A 26,260-nucleotide genomic window follows, 5' to 3' on the forward strand; every position below is an offset into this window, starting at 1 on the left:
CTCAAAATGACTTGACCGGAACTACTTTTTTTGATGTAAAAAATCTCCAAAAACCGGAACTTGTATGCTCTTACTTATCTGTTCCTACCTTGAGAGAAAGGAAAATATGCCTCTTTTCAACCTGGTGGGACAAATTCATTATGCGTTGGTCTAATCACGCTTAGGACAGAAAGTGTACTGTCGGCCATTGCAGCCACAGGTCTAGACCCGGAAAAGTCTACGGTCTTAAACTTGTAAGGAAATCTGAACACAGTTGCCGGAGGACTGGATCGGTGCCGTGGCTCTTCCAGGCCCCCATGTCACATGCGTAGTGTGTCTGCCCCTTTCCCTGATTTCAAGGGATTTTGGTGATTGCACATAATTCAGGGACTTCTCTCTTGATTCGTAACCAGGGTTTCTCAGGATTTTGGGAGTCTCTGTTTGTGAAAGTTTCACTTTTTTGTCAGAAGCTGCTTCTGTTCCTCTGTTAGTCTCAAGGTATTTCTGAGGCCCAGCTTTTTTTAAGTAATCTTGCGAACACCCTTGACATAGAAATTGCTGTCTCCACCTTGAGAATCACACCAACGTTTATGCAGTTGCTCTCAACGAGATGTTGTTACTTTTGTGATCTTTTGTAATGTCCACCGTGAAAATGATGGCCGTGTAGCCTTCTCTCTAAACTTTTCCCTAGATACTCAGTCATTTGGGCTCAGGGTGATGTTTTCCTCCTCCCGTTTAATTTTCTTATCCTCTAATTCCTGAGAGCAAGTGAGCCCAATAAACCTGTACAAGTACAGGCCTCTGTGACATCAGACTCCATCGCGGCAGGTCACATTGATGCCTGTCTCCTACGCCGAGGTGCGCTCGGTCTCTGGACCTCTGATGTCTTCCATGTCGATGTGGCCAGACTTTCTCTAAAGTCTCTGCCAGATCCTTGTTAAAATAAGGGGCTCCTTCATTTCTTAAGCCAGTGATAACCAGTCCTGATTGCACATTGAAATTTCCCGGGGAGCTTTGTGGGGAGCAGGGGGAGGACTGATGCTTAGGCGCCAAACCAGTTAAATCAGAATCTCTGTGATAAGATTCTGGGCATTGATATTTTTTAAAAAATTCCTATTAAATATGTAATTCAGGATCGAAAACCGTTGCTTTAGCATTTAGCTGGTTAACTATTTGCTAAGTCAGTAAATAGTTGGGCCCCTTTGAATGGCTTTTGTCCCGGAGATGGAGATGGTTGGGATCTGGGCACCGGACTGCAGCTCTTGGTGCAGTCAGTATAGTCGATGAAACAGAAGGATGTCAGCACCACTCGGTCAGATGTTTACACGGGCAGCCCCTGATTTAAAATACAGTCGATAGTATATTTTAGAATTGGGTAAAACCAGAGACGTTGGTTTTTTCATTCTACGTTTGGTTTTAGCTGAGCTGTTTGTAATCTGTCACTGACAGTAGTTTTAACTTTGACTGACACAAATCTTGGAACATGCATTCCATTCTCTCCCTGTAATCCAGCGGCACTCAGCCTGCACATGGGAATCACTTGGAGTTCTACCTGCATGTCCAGACTTGCAAATGTGCGAGACTGTGTATCTAAAACTATTACCTATTCAGATTACATACAATACTGTAAATGTAACTTATTTAATCAGTGCTAGTGATTGGTAGAGATAAGCGTTTTCATTTATGTATTGATTTCTTAATTTTTATGTAAATCTCTTCGTTAATAGCACGAAACTCATTTTAAATGAGTAAATTAAAATGAGTGATGTGCATGACGACTTGGTCACGAATACTCCCCTCTCCTTAGCATTCACTGATTCTCATTTTAAAACTGTCAAACTTATTTAGGCATTTAATGTTTATCATGGAACTTCCCTGGTAATTTGTATTTGATTTTTTATTTTTTAGTGTAAATTAATCCTTCTGTTATATACCCATGTTTTAGCTATGAAAATCTAATTTAAAGTTAGGAAGTTATCTACATTTTTCAGATGACTTAGAACTTTTTAAATATTTTACACTAATAATTAGGATTTAAACCAGGTTTTTCTCTCATATAAAGAATAGTTGGAAGAATTGTCTTAGAGTGTTACTTAGGTGAAAAAACGAAGCACTTGTTAAGATTCATCATATTATTTTCAAAGGAGGAAAATAGTTAATCCAGTTTTGCTAAGAAAGTTCTGTTTTGTGGATATTTAGAAATACTGTAAGGATGCAAAAGAAATTTAGTTGAAAAGATTGAAAGTGATTGTAAAGCAGTAAATGGATATTACTGAATGGAAATGAATAGGCTGTCTTCTGATTAGGAAGGTCAGAAAATGAGTTAGGTCAGTGTACAATTAAGGCGAATTGTAAAGTACCGTGAGCTTGTTGCCATTAATGAAATAGAGAATTATTCCTCTTTCTTCTCTTTTAGGTTGTAAAAGCATATGATCGTGTGGAGCAGGAATGGGTTGCCATTAAAATCATAAAGAACAAGAAGGCTTTTCTGAATCAAGCCCAGATAGAAGTGCGACTTCTTGAGCTCATGAACAAACATGACACTGAAATGAAATACTACATAGGTAAGCAGGCAGACAGAACTCTGTGCGCTTACCCAGACCAGAGATTTGAGTTAATGGTGGTTTTTGTATGAAAATGTTGATTTTATCTTAAAGCGATTGACCAAAAATTCAACTGTTTATTTCTGTTGGAGGGCATAGATTTAGATAAGTTACCTGATCTGGCCGTAATATTCTAAGTCTTTGGGAATGTGCATGCAGGTGGTGTACAATTCATAAACAAACAAGAATAGTGTCATTTTTTTGGGGGGGGGGTCGGAGGCAACTTACAAGTGCTGTTTGTTTGCTTTAATCACACGTGTTATTTCAGAGAGTCCTCTTTCTGGTAACTTTCCCCCTTAGTTTCTTCTCTGAGGTATCTGGTATAATCCATAGTATAACATTTGTATTTAAAACCTTTTTGCTGAACACTTACTGAACATTTGCTATTCACTGTGATTATAACTCAGTATAAAGTGAGCTCATTCTCATTCAAGGGGCTTAGAAACGCAAGCAGCCGTCGTTCTAAGGACACTTGACTTATAAAGTGGTCTCTGGACATGGATCCCCCCTTCTTTTCACTCTTGTTTGTTGCATTTGAGTGTTTGCTTAAGTAGTAAAGATGTTGGTGTGTTACTGTGACATTTTAATTTTTGCCTTATTGAAAGAAGACATGGCAGGCATATAGTAAGCATTCAATAAATGTTAGCTATTCAGTTCTGTATAGTAATGGTTATCATTTTTTGTTTCTAGTAAACAGACTAATAATTGTTAACTGTATGAGTCATTACAGATATTCTTTTGGATGAGGTTTTTGTTTTTAACTCCTATTAGGAAGATGGTGAGTGCAGTGTCTCAAGAAATTGAGGTTCTGTATTGAAAACCAGAGAAAAATAACTTTACAGTTAGATATAGCCATGTCTGTAGAGTTGCTACCTTAAATTTGAGGTGTCTGTAGGTCATGTTGCTCTTCTACGACGTAAATAATTTATATTTTGAACTGATTGATCTTTTATAGTTTATTCTGATGAGTTTTATATTCATTCTTTGAACTACTAAAAAACCTACTTTACCATGTAGCATAATTTCTTATCTGGATTATTTGGTACTTGCCATGGTCTCGTTACAAGGAAAGTTAGTTTAGGTCTAGAACAAAATTTTGCAAATCCAAAATTCAGTTAAAAAGACGTGGGTGTGAACGTTCTTTGATAACGTCGTCAGTGCTTGCTTAGTACATCATAGTGACAGTACTGAGTAGTACGGAGATCGGGAGCCGAGTGGGTTGATGTTCCACTGGCAGAATGTCCTCATCACAGAGCTTCGCAGAGGGATTTTCATACTCACCCTGGAATTCTGGCATCAGTTACCTTTTGCATTACTTTTGTGGCTAGCGTTTGACCATATTAAAACTCTTGCATGGACCATATCTGTGGTGTGTCTTATTGTCACGTGATTTTAGTTGTAAACCTATGAACTTCAGTCAGTAAGAGCAGAGATTAGACAGTCTTATGTAACCTTCAGGATTCTTTTTTTATTTGCAGGGTGTTGCATTGTACTGTAGACTCCTGTAGAGCCATGCAGTGTGTGTGCTGTTATTTATCCCAATTTTAGACCACGTGTATCAGGAGTGATCTAAAAACGATGTTGATGTGCACTGCTTCTGGGGAGGCAGTCTGTGGTTGCTACCAGGACATCTCAATGTGTCCGCAGTCACAGGGACCAGGCACGAATACTGTTGTAGTTATTCCAGATAGATCTGTAGAAAAACCTGTTTTTATGATACTAAGAGACCAAAATGAAGGTAACCTTGACAAACAGTGGTTTTATGTCACTCTAGTTGAGTTACAGGTGCTCTGGTATATGTAAGAATTTCTGTGAAGGGCAGCACTTTATTGAATGACCTCATCTGATGTGAAGTCAGTGTTAATTCTGTGCTTTAAGTCTTTGAAGCAGTTGAGCGAGTGAGTAGTAGCCTTCTTGGAAGGTCAGCAGTGATAGCAGGTAATGTGTTCTACTGTTTACCTGTTCATAAGCCTACTTACAATTTCTTCTTGTGATGGAGCTCTAGTTTGAAATTTTCCCACACCTCAGTTTTGCACAAGATGTCCCATAGACCAGTTTGATGAACATAATCAGATGCTTTGATTATGAATTCTAATACCTTCCAAACATGATTTCAAACATTTGCTGTATTTGAAAGGAAAAAAAATCTGTCTCCCTTTGACAGTTGTTACAGAAAACTACTAATGAAATCTAAGACTGGCCAAAGCAGTTTGTGTATGTACATCCTAGCCATTCCAGAGAGGGCTGCCAACACAGCACGGCCACAAACCAGAGAGCCCAGTGGGTGGAGCTTAGACACATAGAGTTGTGAGGTTGCGCTCTCAGGAAGTAAAAGGTGCTTTCTCTTACAAATGAGGATCAAGTTACTAAAGTATTCTCAGTACTGTTTGTCAGTTTACTACTCATGTTTTCATACCTGACTTAGTTTTTTTAAGAACACAAGGCATTTTGGTACTACTTCTTACATTATTGCTTTTTGGCAGAAACTGCACCTGTTTAATTCAGTAAATAAACAATTTAGATATTCTTAACTTATTAAAGAATGTGCTGTTACTACAGAATGCTGATCTCCAAATTTTAACTTGATTTTCACTTTACATTGGACATTGTAATGTTATAGATTTTTGCGAGTTTATGCATACATTATTCTTATTTTATGGGCTTATGTATAATTTAAAATGAAACTTTTTCTCTTTCAGTGCATTTGAAACGCCACTTTATGTTTCGAAACCATCTCTGTTTAGTTTTTGAAATGCTGTCCTACAACCTCTATGACTTACTGAGGAACACCAATTTTCGAGGTGTCTCTTTGAACCTAACACGGAAGTTTGCACAGCAGATGTGCACCGCACTGCTTTTCCTGGCGACTCCAGAACTTAGTATCATTCACTGTGACCTAAAGCCTGAGAATATCCTCCTTTGTAACCCCAAACGCAGTGCAATCAAGATCGTTGACTTTGGCAGTTCTTGTCAGCTGGGGCAGCGGGTAAGTACATTCCAGGACTTGTGAATTAAGTAGAATTAGGTAAGATAGTGTAGGTAGATATTTGAAATGTTATTAATGTGTATACAATTTAGCGGTTATCACAAGATGGTTATCTTTAAAACATAGCACTTGATACGTTGTGTTGATAACTATTTTATGGAAATATCTTTTAAAATGCAAATAGGCTTATGGCCATGCTGCCCTGAGCAAGCCCGATCTCAGCCGATCTCAGAAGCTAAGCCATTTTGGGCCTGGTTAGTACTTGGATGGGAGACCACCTAGGAAGACCAAGTGCTATAGACGTAAAAAATAAAAAATAAGGAATTGTAAGCTGACAAGGTCCTTGCAATCTTCGAGGTCAACCAAGGGTTGCCTTGCCTAAAAATATAATAATAATAATAATAATAATAATAATAATAATAAAATGCAAATAGGAATTTGCATTCAAATTGCATTTGAATTGGAAGGTATAGGTTTTTCAAAGTGGATTTTAAAAAATTGTATATATGCAAAAAGCCTGAGAGAGAGAGAATAGATGAGTGAATTAAGTATTTGTAACTATATTTCCAAAATAGAGGTTTTAGTATAAATTTGGAGAAATTCTAGTACTAGAACATTGAATCATTGCTATAAAGTATAGATCAAGATAAATATTTTTCCTCAAAAAACTGATGGGGGACGTGGCTCCATAGTGTAGTGGTTAGCACGTCAGCTTTCTATGCAGAAGGTCCTGGATTCGCACCCTGGTGGAGCCATGGTCCATGGTCTGTGGGCATGCCACCCTGAACAAGCCCGATGTCTGATCTCGGAAGCTAAGCAGGGTCGGGCCTGGTTAGTACTTCAATGGGAGACCACCTAGGAAGACCAGGTACCATAGGCATAAATAATAATAAAAAACAAACAAAAAACCCAAAAAACTGATGGGTAAAAAAAATGCAGGTAATTTTGCGCATGGTAATATAGTACAGAAATTGCACAGTTGATAGACATACTCGTTCTGATAAATAAGTTCGTCTTTTTTTCCTTATATAAATTCTGACTCTCGTCCAAACTGACTTGTTTTTTAGACTGCTAAAAACAGACATGTCTGTAGCAAAAAATAGATTTAGGTTTAGCTGATTTAGGACAGGAAATTTTTTGTACTGTTTTTTTCTAGCATTTCTAGAATTACTCTGAATAGCATGTTTTATGTATAAAATAGAAATTATAGGTTATTCTCTACTTGAAAGAATTAAGATCACCGTTTGATAATATTTGACTCATTTTAACTATTTAAAAGAACAAGGAGGGGACAAAACTAACCTTCAGATACTACTATTTCACAATAGCTTTACTTTTCTTGTTTTTCCAAATCAGTGAAATTTCCTGTCCTGTCCAACTATTTTCTGGGTTTTAAATATAGCACATTAATTTAATCTGGAAGGTTTATAGCCAGCCAACAGGATTGTCTGACTCTTTGTTATTGTCTGCAAATTATCTTATGGCCATAATTGAGCAATGCTGAATAGGTCATTGAAATAATTTTTAAAAACTGAAGGCATAGTAAGCAAAGTTTGCTATTTCAAATGCCTCTGAAAATCAAGAGATGCCCATAGGTGTTCATGTGGGATAACGTATATATTGTGACTGGAAAATACATGCCCATCTTCAGAGTTATTGGATCGATTTTAGACTTGGAAATTCTTTCCCCATCTAATGCAAAATCATATGTTCTGTCCTAATATCAAACGCTGTTCTCTCTCTCCATCCAAAGAGACAGCTATTCCTTCAGCTCAGTGGATTTTTAACCACGTTGAATGTATCAGTTGCGTGGGAAGTCATTTCCAAAATACACATGCGGTAGCCTTAGATCTCCTGCCTCAGTATCAGAAGGTACTAGGGCAAGTGAGTTTCAGGAAAAGTTCCTCAGGGTGTTCTGGAGCACACCTGGGAGATGACCCAGTCACTGGGTGGCTGGGTGACGACCTTGCATAAGGTGGGAAATAAGATTGTCCCGGTAGAAGGGAGTCTTTGGGGCTTAACGATGCTTTTGATTTATAAAAACTTGGCAATGTAAGACTTCTTCCTGGTCCCTTTGAATTAGACATTCTTCATTGTGAGAAGGCCCTAAGGTTGGGTTGACCTGCTTATAGAGGCGTGAGATGATTCTTGGAGGCTTGGCTGGTGTTTTAGGTGGGAGCTCAGAAGCTTTTGTGAGAAAGCAACATGATGCTGCTGGCTGCCTGGTTTGAGTGTTAGGTTAGGAAGTTTAAGTAGGATTTTGTTTCTTTCTCTGTCTTTTTAAATAAAACTTTCTTTGCTTTACAGATATTTGTTTTACTAGACATAAACAGTGGTTAAGTGAAGATAAATTGGTGTCTCAAGACATTTTCAGATTACTTCACTGAAAATAACCTATTTCAAGACTTTCTCTCCCTAAAAAGTCTTAGATTGAGATGGGAGGGGGACAGGGCAGAGACATGATTAGCCAGAAACAACTCTTTATGGAATCTTTAGGTAGCATTGTTTCTAGGATTTACCTATGACACTAATATAGTACAGATGTCTGAATTTCTAATTACATTGTACTGAGTTTGACTCTTGATGCTGAAAAGCATTCTAACCTAAATTAACCTTAAAAAGGTTAATTTAAATACAATTAAGCTGTTAAATTAATGGTAAACTGAGCATCAGCCATAGAAAGAATAATAGGGAAAAAATTATTTGCAATAATTTTTTATTCTAATAAGGTGTAATTGTTTGTTTTAAGATGTACCTTGATTACCAGTTAGGACTGGATTAAATGAAAGGACCTGAATTTTATACATTTTGCATTTCACAGTCAGATTAACTACTCACTTGACTTGTTTACTTCTATTCACAGACTAATGTCGAAATCAGTAAGTGGAATACTAAGTTAGGAGTTAGCCAGTTACATTTTTTTCTGTTAATATTAGATCAGTGTTCTTAATCCAGTGTTTGACCACAATTAAAACTTATTTTGGAATTAATGCTATTTTGAAATATATTTCAGATATACCAGTATATTCAGAGTCGCTTTTACCGGTCTCCAGAGGTGCTCCTGGGAATGCCTTATGACCTCGCTATCGACATGTGGTCCCTTGGGTGTATTCTGGTCGAAATGCACACTGGAGAACCTCTGTTCAGTGGAGCCAATGAGGTACATGATGGAGCGCCTGGAAAATTGTTCCTATTTTCATAATTTCTTTTTGTTTTTAATCTATAACGGTGTAATCTAAACGTTGTGTTTAGGGAAAGATGTCTATTTACCAACTTAATCATTCAAATGTTAGGTTAGATTTGAATTTATATTACGCATTTTTCAATTATCATATGGTGAGTCTAGAATTATGAGATGAGAAGTGAGTAAGCTGCTAATGAAGGAGAACAATAAAGTGGATTAGAAAATGTTAAGTATTTTGTATAAATTTTACAGGTTTTAAGTATAATAACCAAAAAAGGTGATCATGAAGGAATGAAGGCCACCCTGAAATAGTGTAAATGTCACTATAAATTTTGAGGCTATAGTTTGGAATTAAAGAAGTGACGACCAGTAGGGTTGATGGATATGCAGTCTGGATAATTGAGAGTAAATGCGAATTATAGAATTTTAGAACTACAGATTGTGTATAATTTTCTAGTCCCCGGGTTTCCTGTCTGTGTTCTTAGAATATTCTTGAAGGTCAGAGGACAGTGCCTGGGCAGACGAGGGTGAAGCCAAGCTAGCTCCCTTTCAGTCAGGGGAATTGGACTTTTATTGGTTTTAAAACTATTTGTGGATTTTTAAATTTTATTTATTTATTTTTTTTTTAAGAAAAGTTAGACCACTGCTGTTTGTGATCAGTCCATTCATTTATAAATGAAAAAAGAAAGACCCGCAAAACCTAATGACTTGTGCTGGGTTATACAGTTGTTGATAGGTTTAGCTACTGTTTGCCATAAGTGCCACAGTGTGTTTGTTTAATGTAAATAATATTATTGTAGATGAGTATGTTTTCATGGGCTCGGACAGTGTTAGGATCACCTTCCATCTCACTCCCTATAAAAGCCCAAGTTGTCTGAGTGGCTGGAAAACCCCTTCGTCCCTCTGACCTCTGTTCCCTCTCCTCCTCGTCTCCCTCCCTCTCTGACCCAGCACACAGCCTTCTCTGAGGTCCTTTGGGAACAGTAGGCACAAGCCCTTAACCCAGGGCCTGGGCGTTTCTTCTTTCCTGTGCCTGCTCTCTCTCCCGGAGCCCTTGGCCCCTCCCTCACTGCCCTGCAGTCCTTGCTCTCAGGTCACCGTCTTGGTGAGACCGTTCATGACACCCCATTTTGGATTGCAGTGCACGCGCCCCGCCCCACTCCTTTTCTCGCCTTAGTTCTTAGTTGTCATCTGGTGTATTTATATATTTCTTTACTGGTGATCACTTCCCGTATCATGTAAACTTTTTGGTAGGGATTTCTGTCTGTTCTGTTCACTGCTGTCTTCTTCTGAGCATGGTTTCTAGCATTTAGTGGACACTCGGTATTTAAGTGAATGAATCTGCACTTAAAAAAGTTTATTAGATCCACACTTAATTAAGCCTCAGGGATTTTTTAATGGTTATTTAACTAGAACTCCCCAAACTTAAACTCTTAAAATTCCCTCCTGTCCTTCCTTTTTCTGCTGTGTATCCATGACCACCTGACACACCAGATTTATGTCTTTGTCTGCCCTCCCCTCTGTGAAACGTTGGGCTCCAAGAAGGCAGCGACTGTATCTCTTTTGTTTGTTATTGTATATTCAGTGCACTAGGGGAGTGCCTGACACACAGGAGATGCTCAATTTATTTATTTATAATTTATGAATGAACGAATGAACGAATGAGTAGGATGTACTACAGTAGAAATTACATGGTTTTTTTGTTCTTAATACAGGTAGATCAGATGAATAAAATTGTGGAAGTTCTGGGTATTCCACCTGCTCATATTCTTGACCAAGCACCAAAAGCAAGAAAGTTCTTTGAGAAGTTGCCAGATGGCACTTGGAACTTAAAGAAGACCAAAGATGGAAAACGGGTAAAATAGGGAAACTTTTTTTTTTTTGAACCTTTGTTATTTCTTTCACTAGAGCTGTCTTTTTATAGCTCATTTTCTATTTACTTGAAATCAGTGTTAGAGTTTACAGTTTCAGTAATAATTCAGGTATGTACTGAACTGTCTGGACCAGTGTTTGCTTAATGGTCAGAGTTCTCTCTAAGGCTTCATTAGGAAAACTATGTGTCTGCCCTTTGAGACAGCTGATCAAATCACCATGCCTTGTTTCAACAGTAGAATCAGTAAGTTTGACCTTCGTTTCTCACAACTTGGGTATATAGTGAATTCACAGTTAACAATACTGCAGCTGTGAACAGTAGAAGTCATAATTGCAGTAAATGGCTCTTTTTTTTAGTTCAGATGGAAGAAAAAGATTTTTGACTTAAGCAGTATGTGACAAGAATATGAACAGACTAGCTAGTCCTTTGATCGATTTCATATGGTTAGCAGGGATTTCTGGTCTCTAAAATCTTTAAAAGTGAGGGTTTTAAAACAGTTTTTTTAGTGATTTTCTTTTATCTGAGAACTTTTTTCTGATACCTAAACTATGCAGTTTAATAGAGTGACAGCCGTTTTGCATTTTGATTTACCTTTTTGTTTTACATATCTGAACATAATCATATATTTTACAATCTAGTTTTAGCATAAAATGAATATAATATATAAATATGTGATTATATATGCTATATGTAACAGATACCTTGTGATTGTAGCTTTGCATTTTTAACATTGAAGAGATTTTATTTTTGCTTCAGTTTTTATTTTACCCTTGCATTTTAGCAATGTTGCCACCAGGTGTCATTTCCAGTGAACTGAAGATTATCGCTTGCTTTTAATTCACCTTCGTATAGCTATGGAGTCTTAACTTTTAATATCAGATGATTTTCTTTAGAATATTTAAAAATATATATAAGTTGTGTTTTTCAGAACTGCTTTGTAGTATATTGCATTCTGCCTTATTCTCTAAAGTTACAGGCAGTGCAATATCCAGCAGCCAAATTTTACCTGCTCTCCATAAGGAAGGGATGGAACATACCAAGCAGACATCCTGAGTCCCTTTGCCTTTGTTCACATAGCTTATCATCATGGTCCTTTTTCCCTGAGCCAGAACACAGCCTGGGAACCCTTCTTAGCGTCACCAGCATTCAAGCTAGTTCCTACCAGTTGATTTGAATTAGCCCGCAGGACATGAAACCTCCTTCTTGTTTTATCTCTCTGCAGTACAGGCTGCTACTTTTCTCCGAGTTGAAGTTTTCTTTCTTTTTGTTATTTTTTTTCATTTACCTAAATAAAATGTTCATCTGTTCCAGTCTCAAAATCTCTGCCATATGAAACCATAGTTAAGTCACTATGGGCTATAACCTATCATTTCTTCCAATTTAGGCTATATTATTTGTTTTTTAAATTATTTCTGAGAGGACATTTCAGAATCTTTTCCATTCTTAAAATTGAAAGTATCTTAACGTATATTTAATATATGTTAACTAGATTTTATGAGATTTCCCTTAGCCATGATTAGCAACTGACTTAAACTTAATTTTTAAAAGCATAAAATAACTATTTCTCTTTAAACAGTATGAAGAATGCACTAGAGATTTTAACTATAAGTATAAATAGGTGTGCATGGACTACCATCTGTCTGGTTTATTTTTCTTAGTGATTTTATTTTTACTTTAAAATTTCTCATTTTACATTTCAAGAGCTCATTTTAGCTTCCTAGTAATGAAATCCATACCTAATAATTTTTTCCTTTTGTGGGGAAGGGGGATGAAGAATTAAGACTATAAACGTTACTGTTTTGTTAAAGTATAATTTATGTACAATGAGATATGCATATTTAAAATGTTCATTGAGTTTTAGTCTTTATGTATAACGTATCATTACCTAAAACACGGTATGTTCCCACCGCCCCAAAAGTTCTCTCACGACCCTTTTCTGTCCTCTCAGCCCCGCTTTCTGATTTCTGTCATCATAGGTTTTGACTATTTTATAGGCATAATTCATATAAATGGAATATCATAGTGTTACTTTGTTTCTTCCACTTTACAAACATTGTTTTTGCAGATTCATCCATATTGTGTATCTCAGGAGTTCTCCTATTTCCTGTTACTGCTTCATAGTATTTCATTGAGTGAAAACGCCATAACTATCTATATTTACCTATTGATGGGTGTTTGGGTGGTTTCCAGTTTAGACTATTATGAATAAGGCTACAAGGAAAATCCTTGTATAAATCATTTGTACGTACATATTTTCATTTCTGTTGGGTCACTACTGAGTAGAGATATTGCCAGGTTATAGGGTGTATGTGTGTAAGGAAATAGCAAATAGTTTTCCAAAACTTTATTGTTTCACATCCCACAATGTATGAGGGTTCCAGTTGCATGACATCCTCACTACTTGGATGGTTGTCTTTTTTATTTTAACCATTCTCATGGTTATGTAGCATTTTTTATTTGCATTTCCCCATAGCTAATGATACCACCTTTTCATGTGCTTACTAGCCATTCATATCTCTTCTTCTAAGAGAGTCACCCTTTCCAGTCTTTTGCCCCTTTGTTACTGGGTTGTTTAATTTTTGAGTTGTAGGAGTTCTGTAAGTCCTTTTGTCACATATAGGTCAATATTTTTTCCAGACCATGGCTTGCCTATTTCTTAGTGGTATCTTTTGATGAACAGAAAATTTTAATATTGATGAAATCAAATTTGTCAGCTTTTTAAATGAAAGGTATTTTTTATATTTTAAAAAATCTTTGCCTTCCTCAACTTTGTGTAGCTATTCTCCCATGTTTTTTTCTAAAAGTTTTTCTGATTCTAGGTTTTACAGTTTGAATTCTTTGGTCCATCTCGAATTAATGCTTGAGTATGGAAATAGGTGTTCATTTTCCCTATATGCTTACCTAGTAGCTTCATCATTTGTTCAAAACAGTTGCCTTTCCCTGTTGATCTGACTTTGCACTATTGTCCAAAACAAAATTATCTTTTATGTGCAGATCTGTATTTGGACTCCATTCTATTCCATTGGTCTGTCTATCCTTAAACCAGTACCGCAGTGCTGATTACTGTAGCTTTGCGGTGAGTCCAGAATTCAAGTATAGCTGAACCTTGAGCAATGCAGGGCTTATGAGTGCTGACCCCATACAGTTGAAAATTTGCATATAATTCTTGATTTCCCCGAAGTCGTATGCTAATAGCTTACGATTGACTGGAAGCCTTACCGGTAACATTAGTTAATTAACACCTATTTTGTACATTACATGTATCATATGTTGTATTCTTATAATACAGCAAAGTAGAGAAAAGAAAATGTTATTAAGGACATAATAAAGAGAAAATACCGTATCAATATTTAAGTTTACATTGTTTATAAGATGAATCATCTGTCATTACCTACGTCAATATTGTTTTATATGATAAAAAACACTAGGTGTTATGCACTTACTAACACTAGACATCAAAAATGAAAAGATAATGTGACAGAAATTTGTAGTAATTTACAAGTGTCACAGTTCATGCGTTGATAGTGAAGCCGCAGCAGTGCGGTTGGTCTGGTCGTCCAGTGTAACCTTAGGGTTGCTTCACGGTAGCCTGGCCTATGCGCTGACGAATGAATCGTCATAACGGCACACAGTATCACAGTCGTATTTATAGTACAGTATTGGAAACATTGTTAATTTTCTTTTTTAAAAAACCACTTATCTGTGACAGTAAGCTGATATGCAGCCTCTCCAATGATGACTGAAGGAGGCATACTTTTTGATAATGTAATTCTTTGTAAACAAGTTATAAAACAGTGAGAGAACCAATACATTATTAAATTTTATATTTAATGTCACTCACCTTATGCCTACGTACGGTTGGGCTGTCCACTTCCAGACAAGTCTTGCACGTGATGCTTTACACGATGACTACTTGGCGATGGTGATGATGACGACACAGAAGCATCTCATAGAGTTACTAGATTTTCACAGAAAGACACTCACACACATAGCAGATGAGTCTATCAGCGTGCGGCATGACGATGACTCACCAAGTGGGAGTGGATCATCAGAGAAGTCTTCACATCTGCACGCCGATAGATGCCACGTACTGTTCTAGGCCGCGGAGTCAGGACCGTTACACATACGTGTGGTACCCAGCACAGTGGGCGTCTGGTACTCGGGGACCATTTTAGGAGTGTAAAGCCTTGCGGTCGCTATTACCCACTTCCTGCCACTTGTAAGAACTTATTAATCTAGTTGTTCTGAGAGAGAGAAGAGCTATAAAAGTATGAGAAATTTTGTAATAAGATATCTGGTCTAACAGACCATGATTATAGTTTGGTCAATATGTATTTCAGCGGGTGTGGCAACAGCTATAGGTTGATGAAGTGGCATTTATTTTTCAAAAGAGATACTGTAACAAAATACTGGAAGAATTCTCAGCAGAATGGTTTTCATGGTTGTTTCTTTGCGGTAGGGTTATATATGATTTTACTTCTTTAATTTACAGTTTTAAAAAAGGACATTAATTGTTTTTATAATCAGGAAAAGAGTAAATTATAAGTTAAAAGTCTTGAAACTGAAAAAAATAAAAATAAAGGCCTTCACATTGAGTAGCCTGTGGCATGAGGCGTGTTAGTCTCGTGGTCTCAGAGGCGGAGGAGGTGGTCGGGGACACGGGGGAGGCAGGCACACTCGGTGGGGACACATGGAAGTTTCTGCCTGACGTCTCTGCTTTTCATTTCTCTAAAAATGTTTCCTGGCCATGCCAGTCCTCCTCCCACCGGTCGCTTTGTTTCACAGAAGAGTCCACGTCATCAGAGACGTCCAGCAGCTGAACAGCCGGGCCCTGCGGCCGGTTGTCTGTCTCAGCGGTTCTCAGACCCCTGCTCCTTCGCCGTGCTCGGTGGCGCATGTGTGGGGCAGCTGTCCTCTGCATCGGGTCGTCTTCCGCCAGCTCCTCTGGTGTGCCGTCTGCTAGCGCTTGAATTTCTCCAGGATCTGTATCTTGACACCCTTTGCCACACCCACTTGTGGCTTTTTCGCCACATCCACAGTCTTTCATGGTTCGTCTGCTCGGCTGTCACGCGCAGCCTCTGCACATGGGTTTCTCCAGCAGGAATTCATTGTTTCGGACTTGATGGCTCTCACGGCTTTGCCGTAACAACAGTGGCATCTTCAGGAGTGTAATCCTTCCAGACTTCCACGATGCTCTGCTGGGGTTCTCTCTCTTGGTGTTGACAGTCCTTTCTGAAAAGACCATGTGTAATGAGCCGTCAAGGTCCTTATGACTTTTGCTCTAGAGTCTGAATTGAAGATGTCATGTTTGGGACAGGTAGACCACTTCAGCACCTTGGCGCCTTTTCTGTTGAACTCACGGGGTTCTGGGAGGCCAGGGGCACTGTCCCATATCAAAAGAACTTTAAAAGGCAGTCCCTAACGGGCCAGGTACTTCCTGACCTCAGGGACAAAGCATCAGTGGAAGCAGTCCAGGAAAAGGGTTCTCGTCCAGGCCTTCTTGTGGAACAACCCAGACTGGCGGCTGGTGTTTATCTTCGCCCTTCAAGGCTGCGGGTCAGTGGCGTCAGAGAGGGGGGCCTGCTGCAGTTGCACAAAGCAGAGTTGGCCTGTCCCTTCCTGCCTTAAATCCTGGTACTTGCTTTTCTTCCTTTCTAATAAATGTCTTTTGTGGCATTTTTTTTTTCCTCCAAAACAGGGCACTTTCATCTGCATTTAAAACCTTTTCAGGCAGATAGCGTTTCTCCTCAGTGATTTTCTTAATGGCGCCTGGGAACTCCCTACTGCCTTTTGGTCGGCAGAAGCTGCTTCTCCTGTTATCTTGACACTTTTTAAGCCAAACCGCTTTCTGAAATTATTAGACCACCCTTTGCTGGAGTTAAATTCTCCAGCTTTAGATCTTTCACCTTTCTTTTGCTTTAAGTTGCCATATAACAACTTTGTTTTTCTCGAATCATATTTGAGTCTGTAGGTAGGTCTTTCTTGTAGCAATTCTGTACCCACGTAAAAGATGCGTTTTCAGCATGAGGTAAAAAGGGATTTTACAACAAGTACAAGGTTTTCACGCATAGCTACAGCAGTGTTTTCACAAATTTCCTTTTCTAATTTATTGATGATCCTTTTGATGTATTTATTTATTTTGAAATGCTGGGCACCTGCAGACCTCAATATGTGCTACGTATCAAGCAATTCACCTTTTTCCTGTAATGTCATGACTTTTCTCTGCTTCTTGGGAGCACTTTCAGCATCACAAGTGGCACTTCGTATGGGTCCCTCGGTGTTATTCAAGGTTTACAGTATTGCACTAAACACGATGAAAAAACATGACGACCTCGAGAGATCACTTTCTCCTGCAATATGCAGTTTCCTGGAGACACGAACTGCTCGTGCGACACGTATGGTGTTTTAATGGGCACTGCCAGCGCTGGAGCTCACCTCGGTAGCCACAGGAAGTGGCCGAGAGGTTATTACAGTAGTACAATGTGTACTACAGTTAATTTTGCGCAGAAACGATTTAATGCTGCATCTTTATGTTTGCATTTCTCTCAACTTCAAATGATGTCATGCATGGTCGGTGTTTGTATGCATAAGTTTTGATAAATTTTACCTTTTTATAATTTGTATTTTAAGGTAGTAAATAATAAAACATGTTAGTATCTACATATTTTTATGCATTCATGACATAACTTTTTCTAATCTTTTTGATATTTTTAGGCTACACAGTACATGTGTATGTGTGAACTTCTTCAATTGTTGCAAATCTCCAAAGAATTTTCCAGTATACGTATAGGACAGAATCCACATATATATGGACCTGCGCAGTGCAAACCATGTTGTTCAAGGGTCAGCTGTGGTGTAAATCCACCAGCTCTTTTCTTTTGTTTAAAAAAAATTATTTTATTCCCAGGGTCCTTCTGTTTACATAGAAATTTTAGAATCAACTTATAAATTTGTACCAAAAAAATCTTGCTGAAATTTTCATTTGGTTTGCATTGAGATTCCATTCAGAGGAATCTTAACAGTATTGAGTCTTCTAATCTATGAACGTGGTTTGTCTATCCGTTTATTTAGGTCTTTAATTTCTCTCAGCAGCATTTTGTAGTGTTTAGTGCAGAAGTCTTGCACATATTTTTAGTGCTATTTTGTCGTTTTTTAATATTATTTTTAAATTTTTTATTGCTAGTATATAGTTATCCTAAAACTTTGCTAAATTTACCAATTTGTTCTAGTTTTTGTTTGTTTTAGATTCTGTAAGGTTTTCAGCTTAATCTGTGAGTGAGCAGTTTTATTCTTTCAGTCTGTATGCCTTTCTTTTTCTTATTTTATTACACTGACAAGGACCTCTGTATGTTGAATAGTAACGGTGATAGCAGAGATCTTTCCATGTTCCCAGTCCTACAGGAAAGGCATGTAGTCATTCAACATTAAGTATGACATTAGTTGCATATTTTTTTGTAGCCCTCTATCTGGTTGAAGGAGTATGTTTAGTGTTTTGAGAGAGTTGGTGTTTTTTTGGTTGGTTGGTTGGTTGGTTGAAGTCATGAATGGATTTTGAATGTTGTCATATACTTCTCCTGCATCTAAGAGAAGATCATATGATTTTTCTCCTGTTACGTGATAAAATACATTAATTGGGGAATATTAAACTCAACCTATAGTAAAACACATTTGGCCTTAATATACTATTAATTTATTACCATAATTTACTATCATTTACTGCCATAAAATATAAAGAAATTATAATGTAGTTTGGCCTTAATAGTATATATTGAGGGATTCAGTTTGGTAGTTTTTTGGTAGGAATTTTGTTTCCTTATCATTAGAAGGATATTTGTCAAAATTTTTATAATATCATCATTAGGTTTTATGTCAGGATTATGCTGGTCTCAAAATGATTAGAATGTATTCTTGATTTTTCTGAAAGAATTTGTACAAGATCAGCATTATTTCTTTTGTATGTTTAATAGATAGAGTTCATTGGTGACATCATCAGGACCTGGAATATTCTTTGTTACTATTGTAATTCACATTTTGGGGGGTCAATATATGACTATTCAGATTTTATTTTTTAAGTGAATTTTGATAAGCTGTGTATTTCAAGAAACTTGTCCTTAGCATCTCACTTGTTGAGTTGGTTAGCATAAACTTATCCATAATATTTCATTATTTTTTTAATTTCTGGAGGTTCTGTAGTGATAGTTTCTCTTTTATTCCTGATATCGGTCATTTGAATTTTCTCTTTCCCTATTACTTTTGGTAGGGGTCTATTAAAATTATTCTTTCAAACAACCAGCTTCTGGTTTTGTCGATCTTTTTTTTTTTCCCCCTATTCTTAGTCTAGATTTCATTTCAGTGATTTTTGCTCTTTATTGTTAACTTCTAACTAGTTGGAAGCTTCTGAAGGTGGAAGCTTAGATCATTTATTTAAAACTTCCTTCTCTTATAGCACTGAGTAGTATAAATACCCCTATAAGCACTGCTTTAGCTGCATCTTGCAACTTTTGATATGTTTTTTAATTGATAATAATTTTTTTTTTCAGTTATAGTTGGTACATAATACTATATTAGTTTCAGGTGTACAGCATAGTGGTTAGACATCTATGTAACTCACAAAGTGATCACCGTAATAACTCTAGTGCCCCTCTGACACCATACATAGTTATGAACAATATTATTGGCTATATTCCTTGTGCTATACTTTCCATCTCTATGACTATCAATTTGTAACTAACTACCAGTTCATACTTCTTAATCCTTTCCCCCTTTTTCACTTTCTCTCCCTCGCCCCCCAAACATATGGCTGCCACCCACACTGGGCTTACAGGTGCCTCAAGGCACTGGAACCCTGGGCTGGGGATCCGAGTGTGCGGCTGGGACCCCTCACTCCTCTGGTGGGGGCATGGCTCTGCAGCCAGAGATGGCCCTTCTGATTCTCGATTGCCAACTGGGTCGATTCACGGGTCCACTCCTCCTACCTTTTTGAGGTGACCTAGTAGGAGGGCTTCTGTTCAGCTAGACTTCTGGTGACTCTGTACACTGGGCGCTGTGTAGTTTTGTTAAAATTTTGGCGTGGTTGCCAGAGGAGGCATGCACAGCCACCACCTTCTGTGCCATCTTGAGTCCTGTTGATATGTTTTAACTATCATTTTGAAACGTTTCTAATTTCCCTGCGATTTCTTTATTGACTCATTGTTATTTAGAATGTTGTTTTTAATTTCAAAGTATTCGAGGATTTTCTAAATATCTTAATGCTACTGATTTCTAATTCAGTAGCATCGTGTTCGAAAATATGATTTCACACCTTTAAAATTTGAGACTTGTAATCTGTCTTGGTGAATGTTCCATGTGCATTTGAAGAGAATTGTGTTTTATAATTATTTGGTGTAGTAGTCTACAAATGTCAATATGTCTGGTTGTTTGATATTTTTCTTCACATCCTTTATGTCCTTAACTGTGTGTGTGTGTATGTGTATCTATCAATTTATATTTATTTTTTTCAATAACAGAAGAATGCTAATTTTCAGTGACAATTTTGGATTTGTCTTAATCCCCCTTTAGTTGCTTTTTTTGAAGCTCTCTTAATAGGTGCTTACTCATTTAGTATTAGTAACACTTTGTGATAGATTCACTCTTTCATCATCATGAAATGTCCCTCTTTATCTCTAATAATATTTTTGTCTTTAAGTCTGCTTTGTCCAATATTACTGTAGTTCTCTCTACCAGCTTTCTTATTCTTAAAATTTTCTCAGGATATATTTTTCTGTCCTTTTACTTTAAGCCTGTCCATATTTTTATGTATTATAAAGCATGGCTTTTGTATACAACATGCAGTTGTCATGCTTTTTAATCTAGCCTAATAGTATTTTTCTTTCCCAACGAGTATTTAGTCCATTAAATTATTCAGAGGTTTGGGTTTTAGACTGTCTTAGTCGTGTTTTATTTGTCTTATCTCTTCTTTGTTCCCCTTCTTTCCTGCCTTCTTGCGTTAATTGAGTACTTTCAGATATTTCATTTCATCTTCTCTATTGACTTTTTAGTTACTTCTTTGTGTGTAATTTTTAGTAGTGCTTTTATTATATGCACCTTTAACTTATGATTTGACCTTCACATATCACTTGATAAACCATGTAATAACCATGTGCGTTTACTAACCCCTTCCATCTCTTGTATACTTGCCATGATATTTCATTCACTTGTGTTATACCCTTCACAACACATCATCAACTACTTAAATAAAAGAGGACTTTTTTAAAAGAGATTTTAAAACACATAAAAATTAAGCTAATAACAAGATCTTTTCTAATTGCCCACATAGTTATTTATTCTTTTCTGCAATTCTTGGCTTCTATGTGGTATTATGTTCCTTCATTCTGAAGAACTTCAATGTTTTATTTTATAGTGAAAAACTTCTGTTTGATCGATTCTCTCAACAGTCATTTATCTGAAAGACCTTTATTCACTTTCATTTTGAGGAAGATATTTTCTATGGATATGGAAATTCCCGTGGATATAGCATACTACGTTGACATTTCAGCAAAAGAAAAAAGATGTTATGGCATTGTTTAGGAACCTTAATGACATTGATTTTACTGTCACACTGTTTCTGAAGAGAAGTCGGTGGTTTTTCTAAGCTTTGTTTCCTGTCTACAATGTTTCTTCTCTTTCCTCATGGCTGATTTCAGGTTTTTATGTTTGATTTTCCAGTACTTGGTTATATGATTCTAGGTATATATTCTTTTGTATTTTCCTTGGAGTTAGGTAAGTTTTCTTGGATCTGTAGGTTGATCTCTTTCATTAATTTTTTAAAGTCATTGGACTTTTTTTTCCCCAAGTATTTGTTCTTGTCTTTCTTCTAATTCCCCAAATACATGTATATTATAGTGCTTAATATTAAAGGTATCTGATTTATTCTGTTTTCTTTTGTATCTTAGGTTGGATAACTTCTTTGCTCTGTCTTTAGTTCACAGATTTTTTTTCTTGAGTCCAGTCATCTATTAAATGGATTCGTCATTTCTGATACTGGATTTTTTTTTTGTTCCAGCATTTCTACATTTTCATTTATCATTCTTTACAAATAGTTTTAATTTTCTCTTCCGAAATCCCCCAATCTATTCACATATGCTGTCTACCTTTTGAATTAAATTATTTAACCTGTTTATCACACTTATTTTAAAATGCCTGTCTGCCAGTTTCAACATCTAGGTCCTTTATTTATGTGGGTCTTCTATTTATTTATTTATTTATTTTTACTTCATTGTGGGCCCATTTTTGTTGTTGTTTGTGTTTATAAAAATGTATGCCAGACTCTCTATATTTGAGAACAGTTCAGGTAGAAGAAAATCTTAGGCATGCTTCTTATTCTGTCAGGCCACTAATGAGGGACTGATTCAATCTCGTTTGTAGTTTAGCTGAATCTGGGCTTTGTTTATTTGTTTTGTTTATTTGCTTGACTTAAATTTTATTCTCCACCATCTTCATAGATGTTAAGCAGTGTTTGTAGAAACTGGGAAGGTTATGAATGGGCAGATTTCTGTCCAGCTAGAAGCCCATTCCTGCCCCCACCGTGCCCCAGGCAGTCTGTGTTCATTCTGCTGCTCTGCCTCCAGACCGCAGTGCCCGGGGGATCCTGTCTGGGCTCCTCTGCCTCTCTCCATCCTCCAGCCTGTCCACAGGTAGCTGTTAGAAGCTGGTTCAGAGTTGGAACTAGATTCTCCCTACCCATATCAATGACCTTTGCTCCTTCTCCTGCCTTAAGAAGGAAAGGCTTTTCATTTTCTAGAATTTCCATAATTCTGATTTCTTTAATCATCAGCTCTGTGATGGGTTTTTTAAAAAGCAATGATTTTGTGACTTGCCTGGCAGGCTTATTTATTCTTGCTTTTTAGAGTGAGAACAATGGTCTTTCCTAAATTTCGACATTGTAACTAGAAGCAAAAACCCAGTAATGCTATTCTGAATTAATTTAGTATTTATAGGCATTTTAAGGGTTATAATATCTATTAAAAAATGAGTTTTCAGAAAATCTCAACACGCGTTAAGGTGATTTATTATTAAACATTTTCTAAAGAGAAGCATAAACAAAATTTGCTCGTAATTTCTTTATCTAAACATAAGCAGGTAGGATTAGACCATACTTCTTTCCTGGGAACGTACTCGGAGCGATCAGCACAGCTTCAGTGAGCACTGTCACTGCCGGAAGGAAGTGCAGCCAGGTTCTCAGGTGCATCAGGCAGGAAAGAGACTCAGAACCACTGGACAGGACGAGAGGTTGGCACATCCCTTATAAAGGACCAGAAAATGAAGATTTAGGCTTTGTGAGCTTCTGTCGTGTGTTCTTACTTGGTTCTGTTTGTTTTTACAACCTTTAAAATTATAAAAACTCTTCGTGGCTGAGGCTGTACACAAACAGGCCCTGGGCTGGGTCGTGACCCCAGGGCTTGGTGGTCTCTACAGTCATTTTTGGTCTCAAGATTCTTTTGTACTTGGAACAGTTACGTTTGAAAATATATTAGAGGATCTAACTGTAATGCATTCTTTAATAAATCTCTCAACATGTAATATATTTCAGCATATTTTAAGTTATGTAGATTTATATAAATCCCATCAAATTTAGAGAAAGCTTTTTATTTTTCTTCTCTTTAGGAATATAAACCACCAGGAACCCGTAAACTTCATAATATTCTTGGAGTGGAAACAGGAGGGCCTGGTGGGCGTCGTGCTGGGGAGTCGGGTCATACGGTAGCTGACTACTTGAAGTTCAAAGACCTCATTTTAAGGATGCTTGATTATGACCCCAAAACTCGAATTCAACCTTACTATGCCCTGCAGCACAGTTTTTTCAAGAAAACAGCCGATGAAGGTACAAATACAAGTAATAGTGTATCCACGAGCCCTGCGATGGAGCAGTCCCAGTCTTCAGGCACCACCTCTAGTACATCTTCAAGCTCAGGTGTGTCCTCTTGCTATTAGGCTCTCAAAATGTTCGCTCTTTCCTTTGCAAAGTGGGGGTTATTTTAAAGTGTTTTTAGGAACTTGTTAATGGGGTGAGGAGGGATTATTTGACCTAGTCTATTCTTTGTAGTCAGGAAAAAATTCACCTTCCCCTGAAGCATCAATACTTAATTACGCATGGTAGCTGGAAACAACTCTTCATTAACCAAAAATTTTAATTGTTTTTTAAATGGAAAAACTTTGTCCACATCTTCAGTTTTCCCAAACTTGATTGGATTTTGCCTCAGTGGTCGATGTGAAAGAATTCAGGTGCCTTTCTGTTAATGTAGTTTTTTTTGCACGTGATACACTTTCAGTTTTAATGTTACAGATGTAGAACATAAACTTGGGCAGAATTAACTTTATAGTCACACGTTGTTTTGCGTTGTGGTGCTTAAGGTGGATCGTCAGGGACGAGCAACAGCGGGCGAGCCCGGTCGGATCCCACGCACCAGCATCGGCACAGCGGCGGACACTTCACGGCCGCCGTCCAGGCCATGGACTGTGAGACGCACAGTCCCCAGGTAAGCCTTCACGCATCCCCTGCCCTGCTCAGGCAGCTGAATCGGGTGCCACATGCCTTTAGTGCGATTAAGTCATTTACTCTAAAGGCTCATAGCTTCCTCATTTATAAGGAATTATAATTTATAACTTAAGAAGCACATACTTGCAGTTTTCACCCTTCTTGTTTAGAGAAAGCTGACATTGATTGGTTGCATACCAGCCATTGCTCCCGTGTTTATCGCATTTACGGCAGCAACATTTCGAGCTTAACACTGTTCAGATTGTCATTTTGCCTTGGGAACCGAGAGGTCATGGGTTAAGTGACTTTCCTTGGGTTACGATCTTAATTACTGTGCTCTCCTGTCACCCATGATCCTTCAGCACTGATCCTTCACAACACATTCTGAATCAGTTTGTGGTTTGATTTTAACCTCCACATTGTTTTTACATTGTTGTGGGTGCGTGTTAGTTTTTTAAATCTGTTAAAGATGATGCTCTAATTAAGTAATTTTTAAAAATTGGGTGAAGCAGATAGTGGTGGTAGCATTATACATTACTCTCACTTTGTAAAATACTAAATTAATTCATACTGAACATTGCCTTTATGGTACTTTATAATAAGAGGCCACTGTGTTATTTGAGTGAAGAAAAACTGAAGTCATGGACTGTCACTCCACATTCCTGTGATGGGTGGGGACTCCTGAATGACACTGGGGAAGATCACACACATACTCTGTTCTTGCTGTTAATGAGTCTTCACTGACCTCCACTGGGCGATCGTACGTGCTTCTCAAGTCATCTCTCTCCCATTCTCTAATAATTGTTTCAAACTTTTCTTAGACACTTTTGACCTCCTCTTCTCTCTTTCGCTCCTTGTTGTGTGGAGGAGAGTCTTCAGACGTGGCCGCCTCGAGCGCGGTGTGCAGCCTGCGCGCCCGCATGCGTGCTGCTGTCGCTCCCCTTGTTTCTTGGAGGCCTTTCTCTCACCCGACACACTGCCCGGCTGAGCGCATGCGCGTGCTCACCATCCTGCCGCGCACCTTCATTCTGACACACCTGTCCCTCCCGCGCCCCAGGGCCTTTGTTTCCAGTCGGTTCTTCTAAATGTCACTTTGGACGTCTCCACACCATGACGTTGCAGAAGCATCACATAAACCAGTGTCATCATTTTCACCCCCCTCACAGCTTCTACTTTTATTTATTCTTTGTACACATGGCCCTAAATTTACCCATTTGCTCGAGTCACACACCTGGAGGGGAGGGAGTCAGTCCTGACCCCCTCTTCCTCATCCCTCACACTGAATCAGATAGTAAATTGTGTGGACTCTGAAGACCCGGAATACATTTGTGCTGTCCGCTGGCCCGTGTCACCACGGAAGACCCGACCGGTCTGCAGTGCCCGCTTTATTCCCGTCAGCGTCGTCCTCGTCTCCGTAGCCAAGGCCACTCATCTGAGGCAGCCCGACCGGCTCTTTCCCCTACTCTAAACCAGTCTTCGGCTCCTCTTACACTTTAACACGTTAGACTTGTTGGGAAGGTCGCACTGGTTTCCATGACCGTCCGCTCCCTGCACAGGCCGTCTTTCCTCCTCTCCGCCTCTCTGGTCTTACGGGATCCGTTTTCATTTTCCGAATGTCCCGTGTCCTCTCTCACATCCCTCACACTTACCTCGCTCAGCCTGGAGCGCTGTCCTCCCTCTTCGCTTTCGTAGCTGCTGTTTATACTTCGTCTCCTAACAGATCCCACTGCCAGGGGCTTTCCCCGCTTCTTAAGGCCAGCCTCCCCCTCCAAGTGCAGTGAATACTGCGAACACTTAAAAACTTAGCGAGAGTAATGGGAGACTGTGTATCGCCCACCGGAAGTTGACGTTTTCTCTTATTTGCCTCAATCCTTTTGTATATAATTTTTGAGTAGTTGATATATTCACATGGTTAAAAAATAAGTACATATAAAAGGGAATTCAGTGAGGTCTTCCCTTTTATGTCCCTTAGACACCTAATTTCTAATGATTAGTTTTTTGTATTTTTGAGATATTTTGTGCGTACGTATGTATGTATGTATGTATGTATGTATGTATGTATGTATGTATTTTCACCTAACCACTGTTTTACATGTTTTGCATATTTATTTAGTATATATTT

At 38.0% G+C, this 26,260-nt stretch overlaps 1 protein-coding gene and 1 pseudogene across 6 annotated transcripts in view; both read left to right on the forward strand.

Annotated features, from left to right (window-relative positions):
* The window catches only part of DYRK1A (dual specificity tyrosine phosphorylation regulated kinase 1A), a 134,564-nt gene that overhangs the window by 101,298 nt on the left and 7,006 nt on the right, over window positions 1-26,260 (forward strand). For all 6 annotated transcript variants that reach the window (XM_039857754.1, XM_039857755.1, XM_039857753.1 and 3 more), the window contains 6 exons: window positions 2,396-2,543; window positions 5,282-5,568; window positions 8,582-8,728; window positions 10,468-10,608; window positions 23,268-23,574; window positions 24,015-24,139. In XM_039857754.1, the coding sequence (XP_039713688.1) occupies window positions 2,396-2,543; window positions 5,282-5,568; window positions 8,582-8,728; window positions 10,468-10,608; window positions 23,268-23,574; window positions 24,015-24,139 (1,155 nt within the window). The remainder of the gene's footprint in view (window positions 1-2,395; window positions 2,544-5,281; window positions 5,569-8,581; window positions 8,729-10,467; window positions 10,609-23,267; window positions 23,575-24,014; window positions 24,140-26,260) is intronic.
* On the forward strand, window positions 6,333-6,448 carry LOC120599097 (uncharacterized; annotated as a pseudogene).

The sequence above is a fragment of the Pteropus medius genome, unplaced genomic scaffold, assembly GCF_902729225.1.
Source record: "Pteropus medius unplaced genomic scaffold, Ma_sr-lr_union100, whole genome shotgun sequence".
NCBI lineage: Eukaryota > Metazoa > Chordata > Mammalia > Chiroptera > Pteropodidae > Pteropus > Pteropus medius.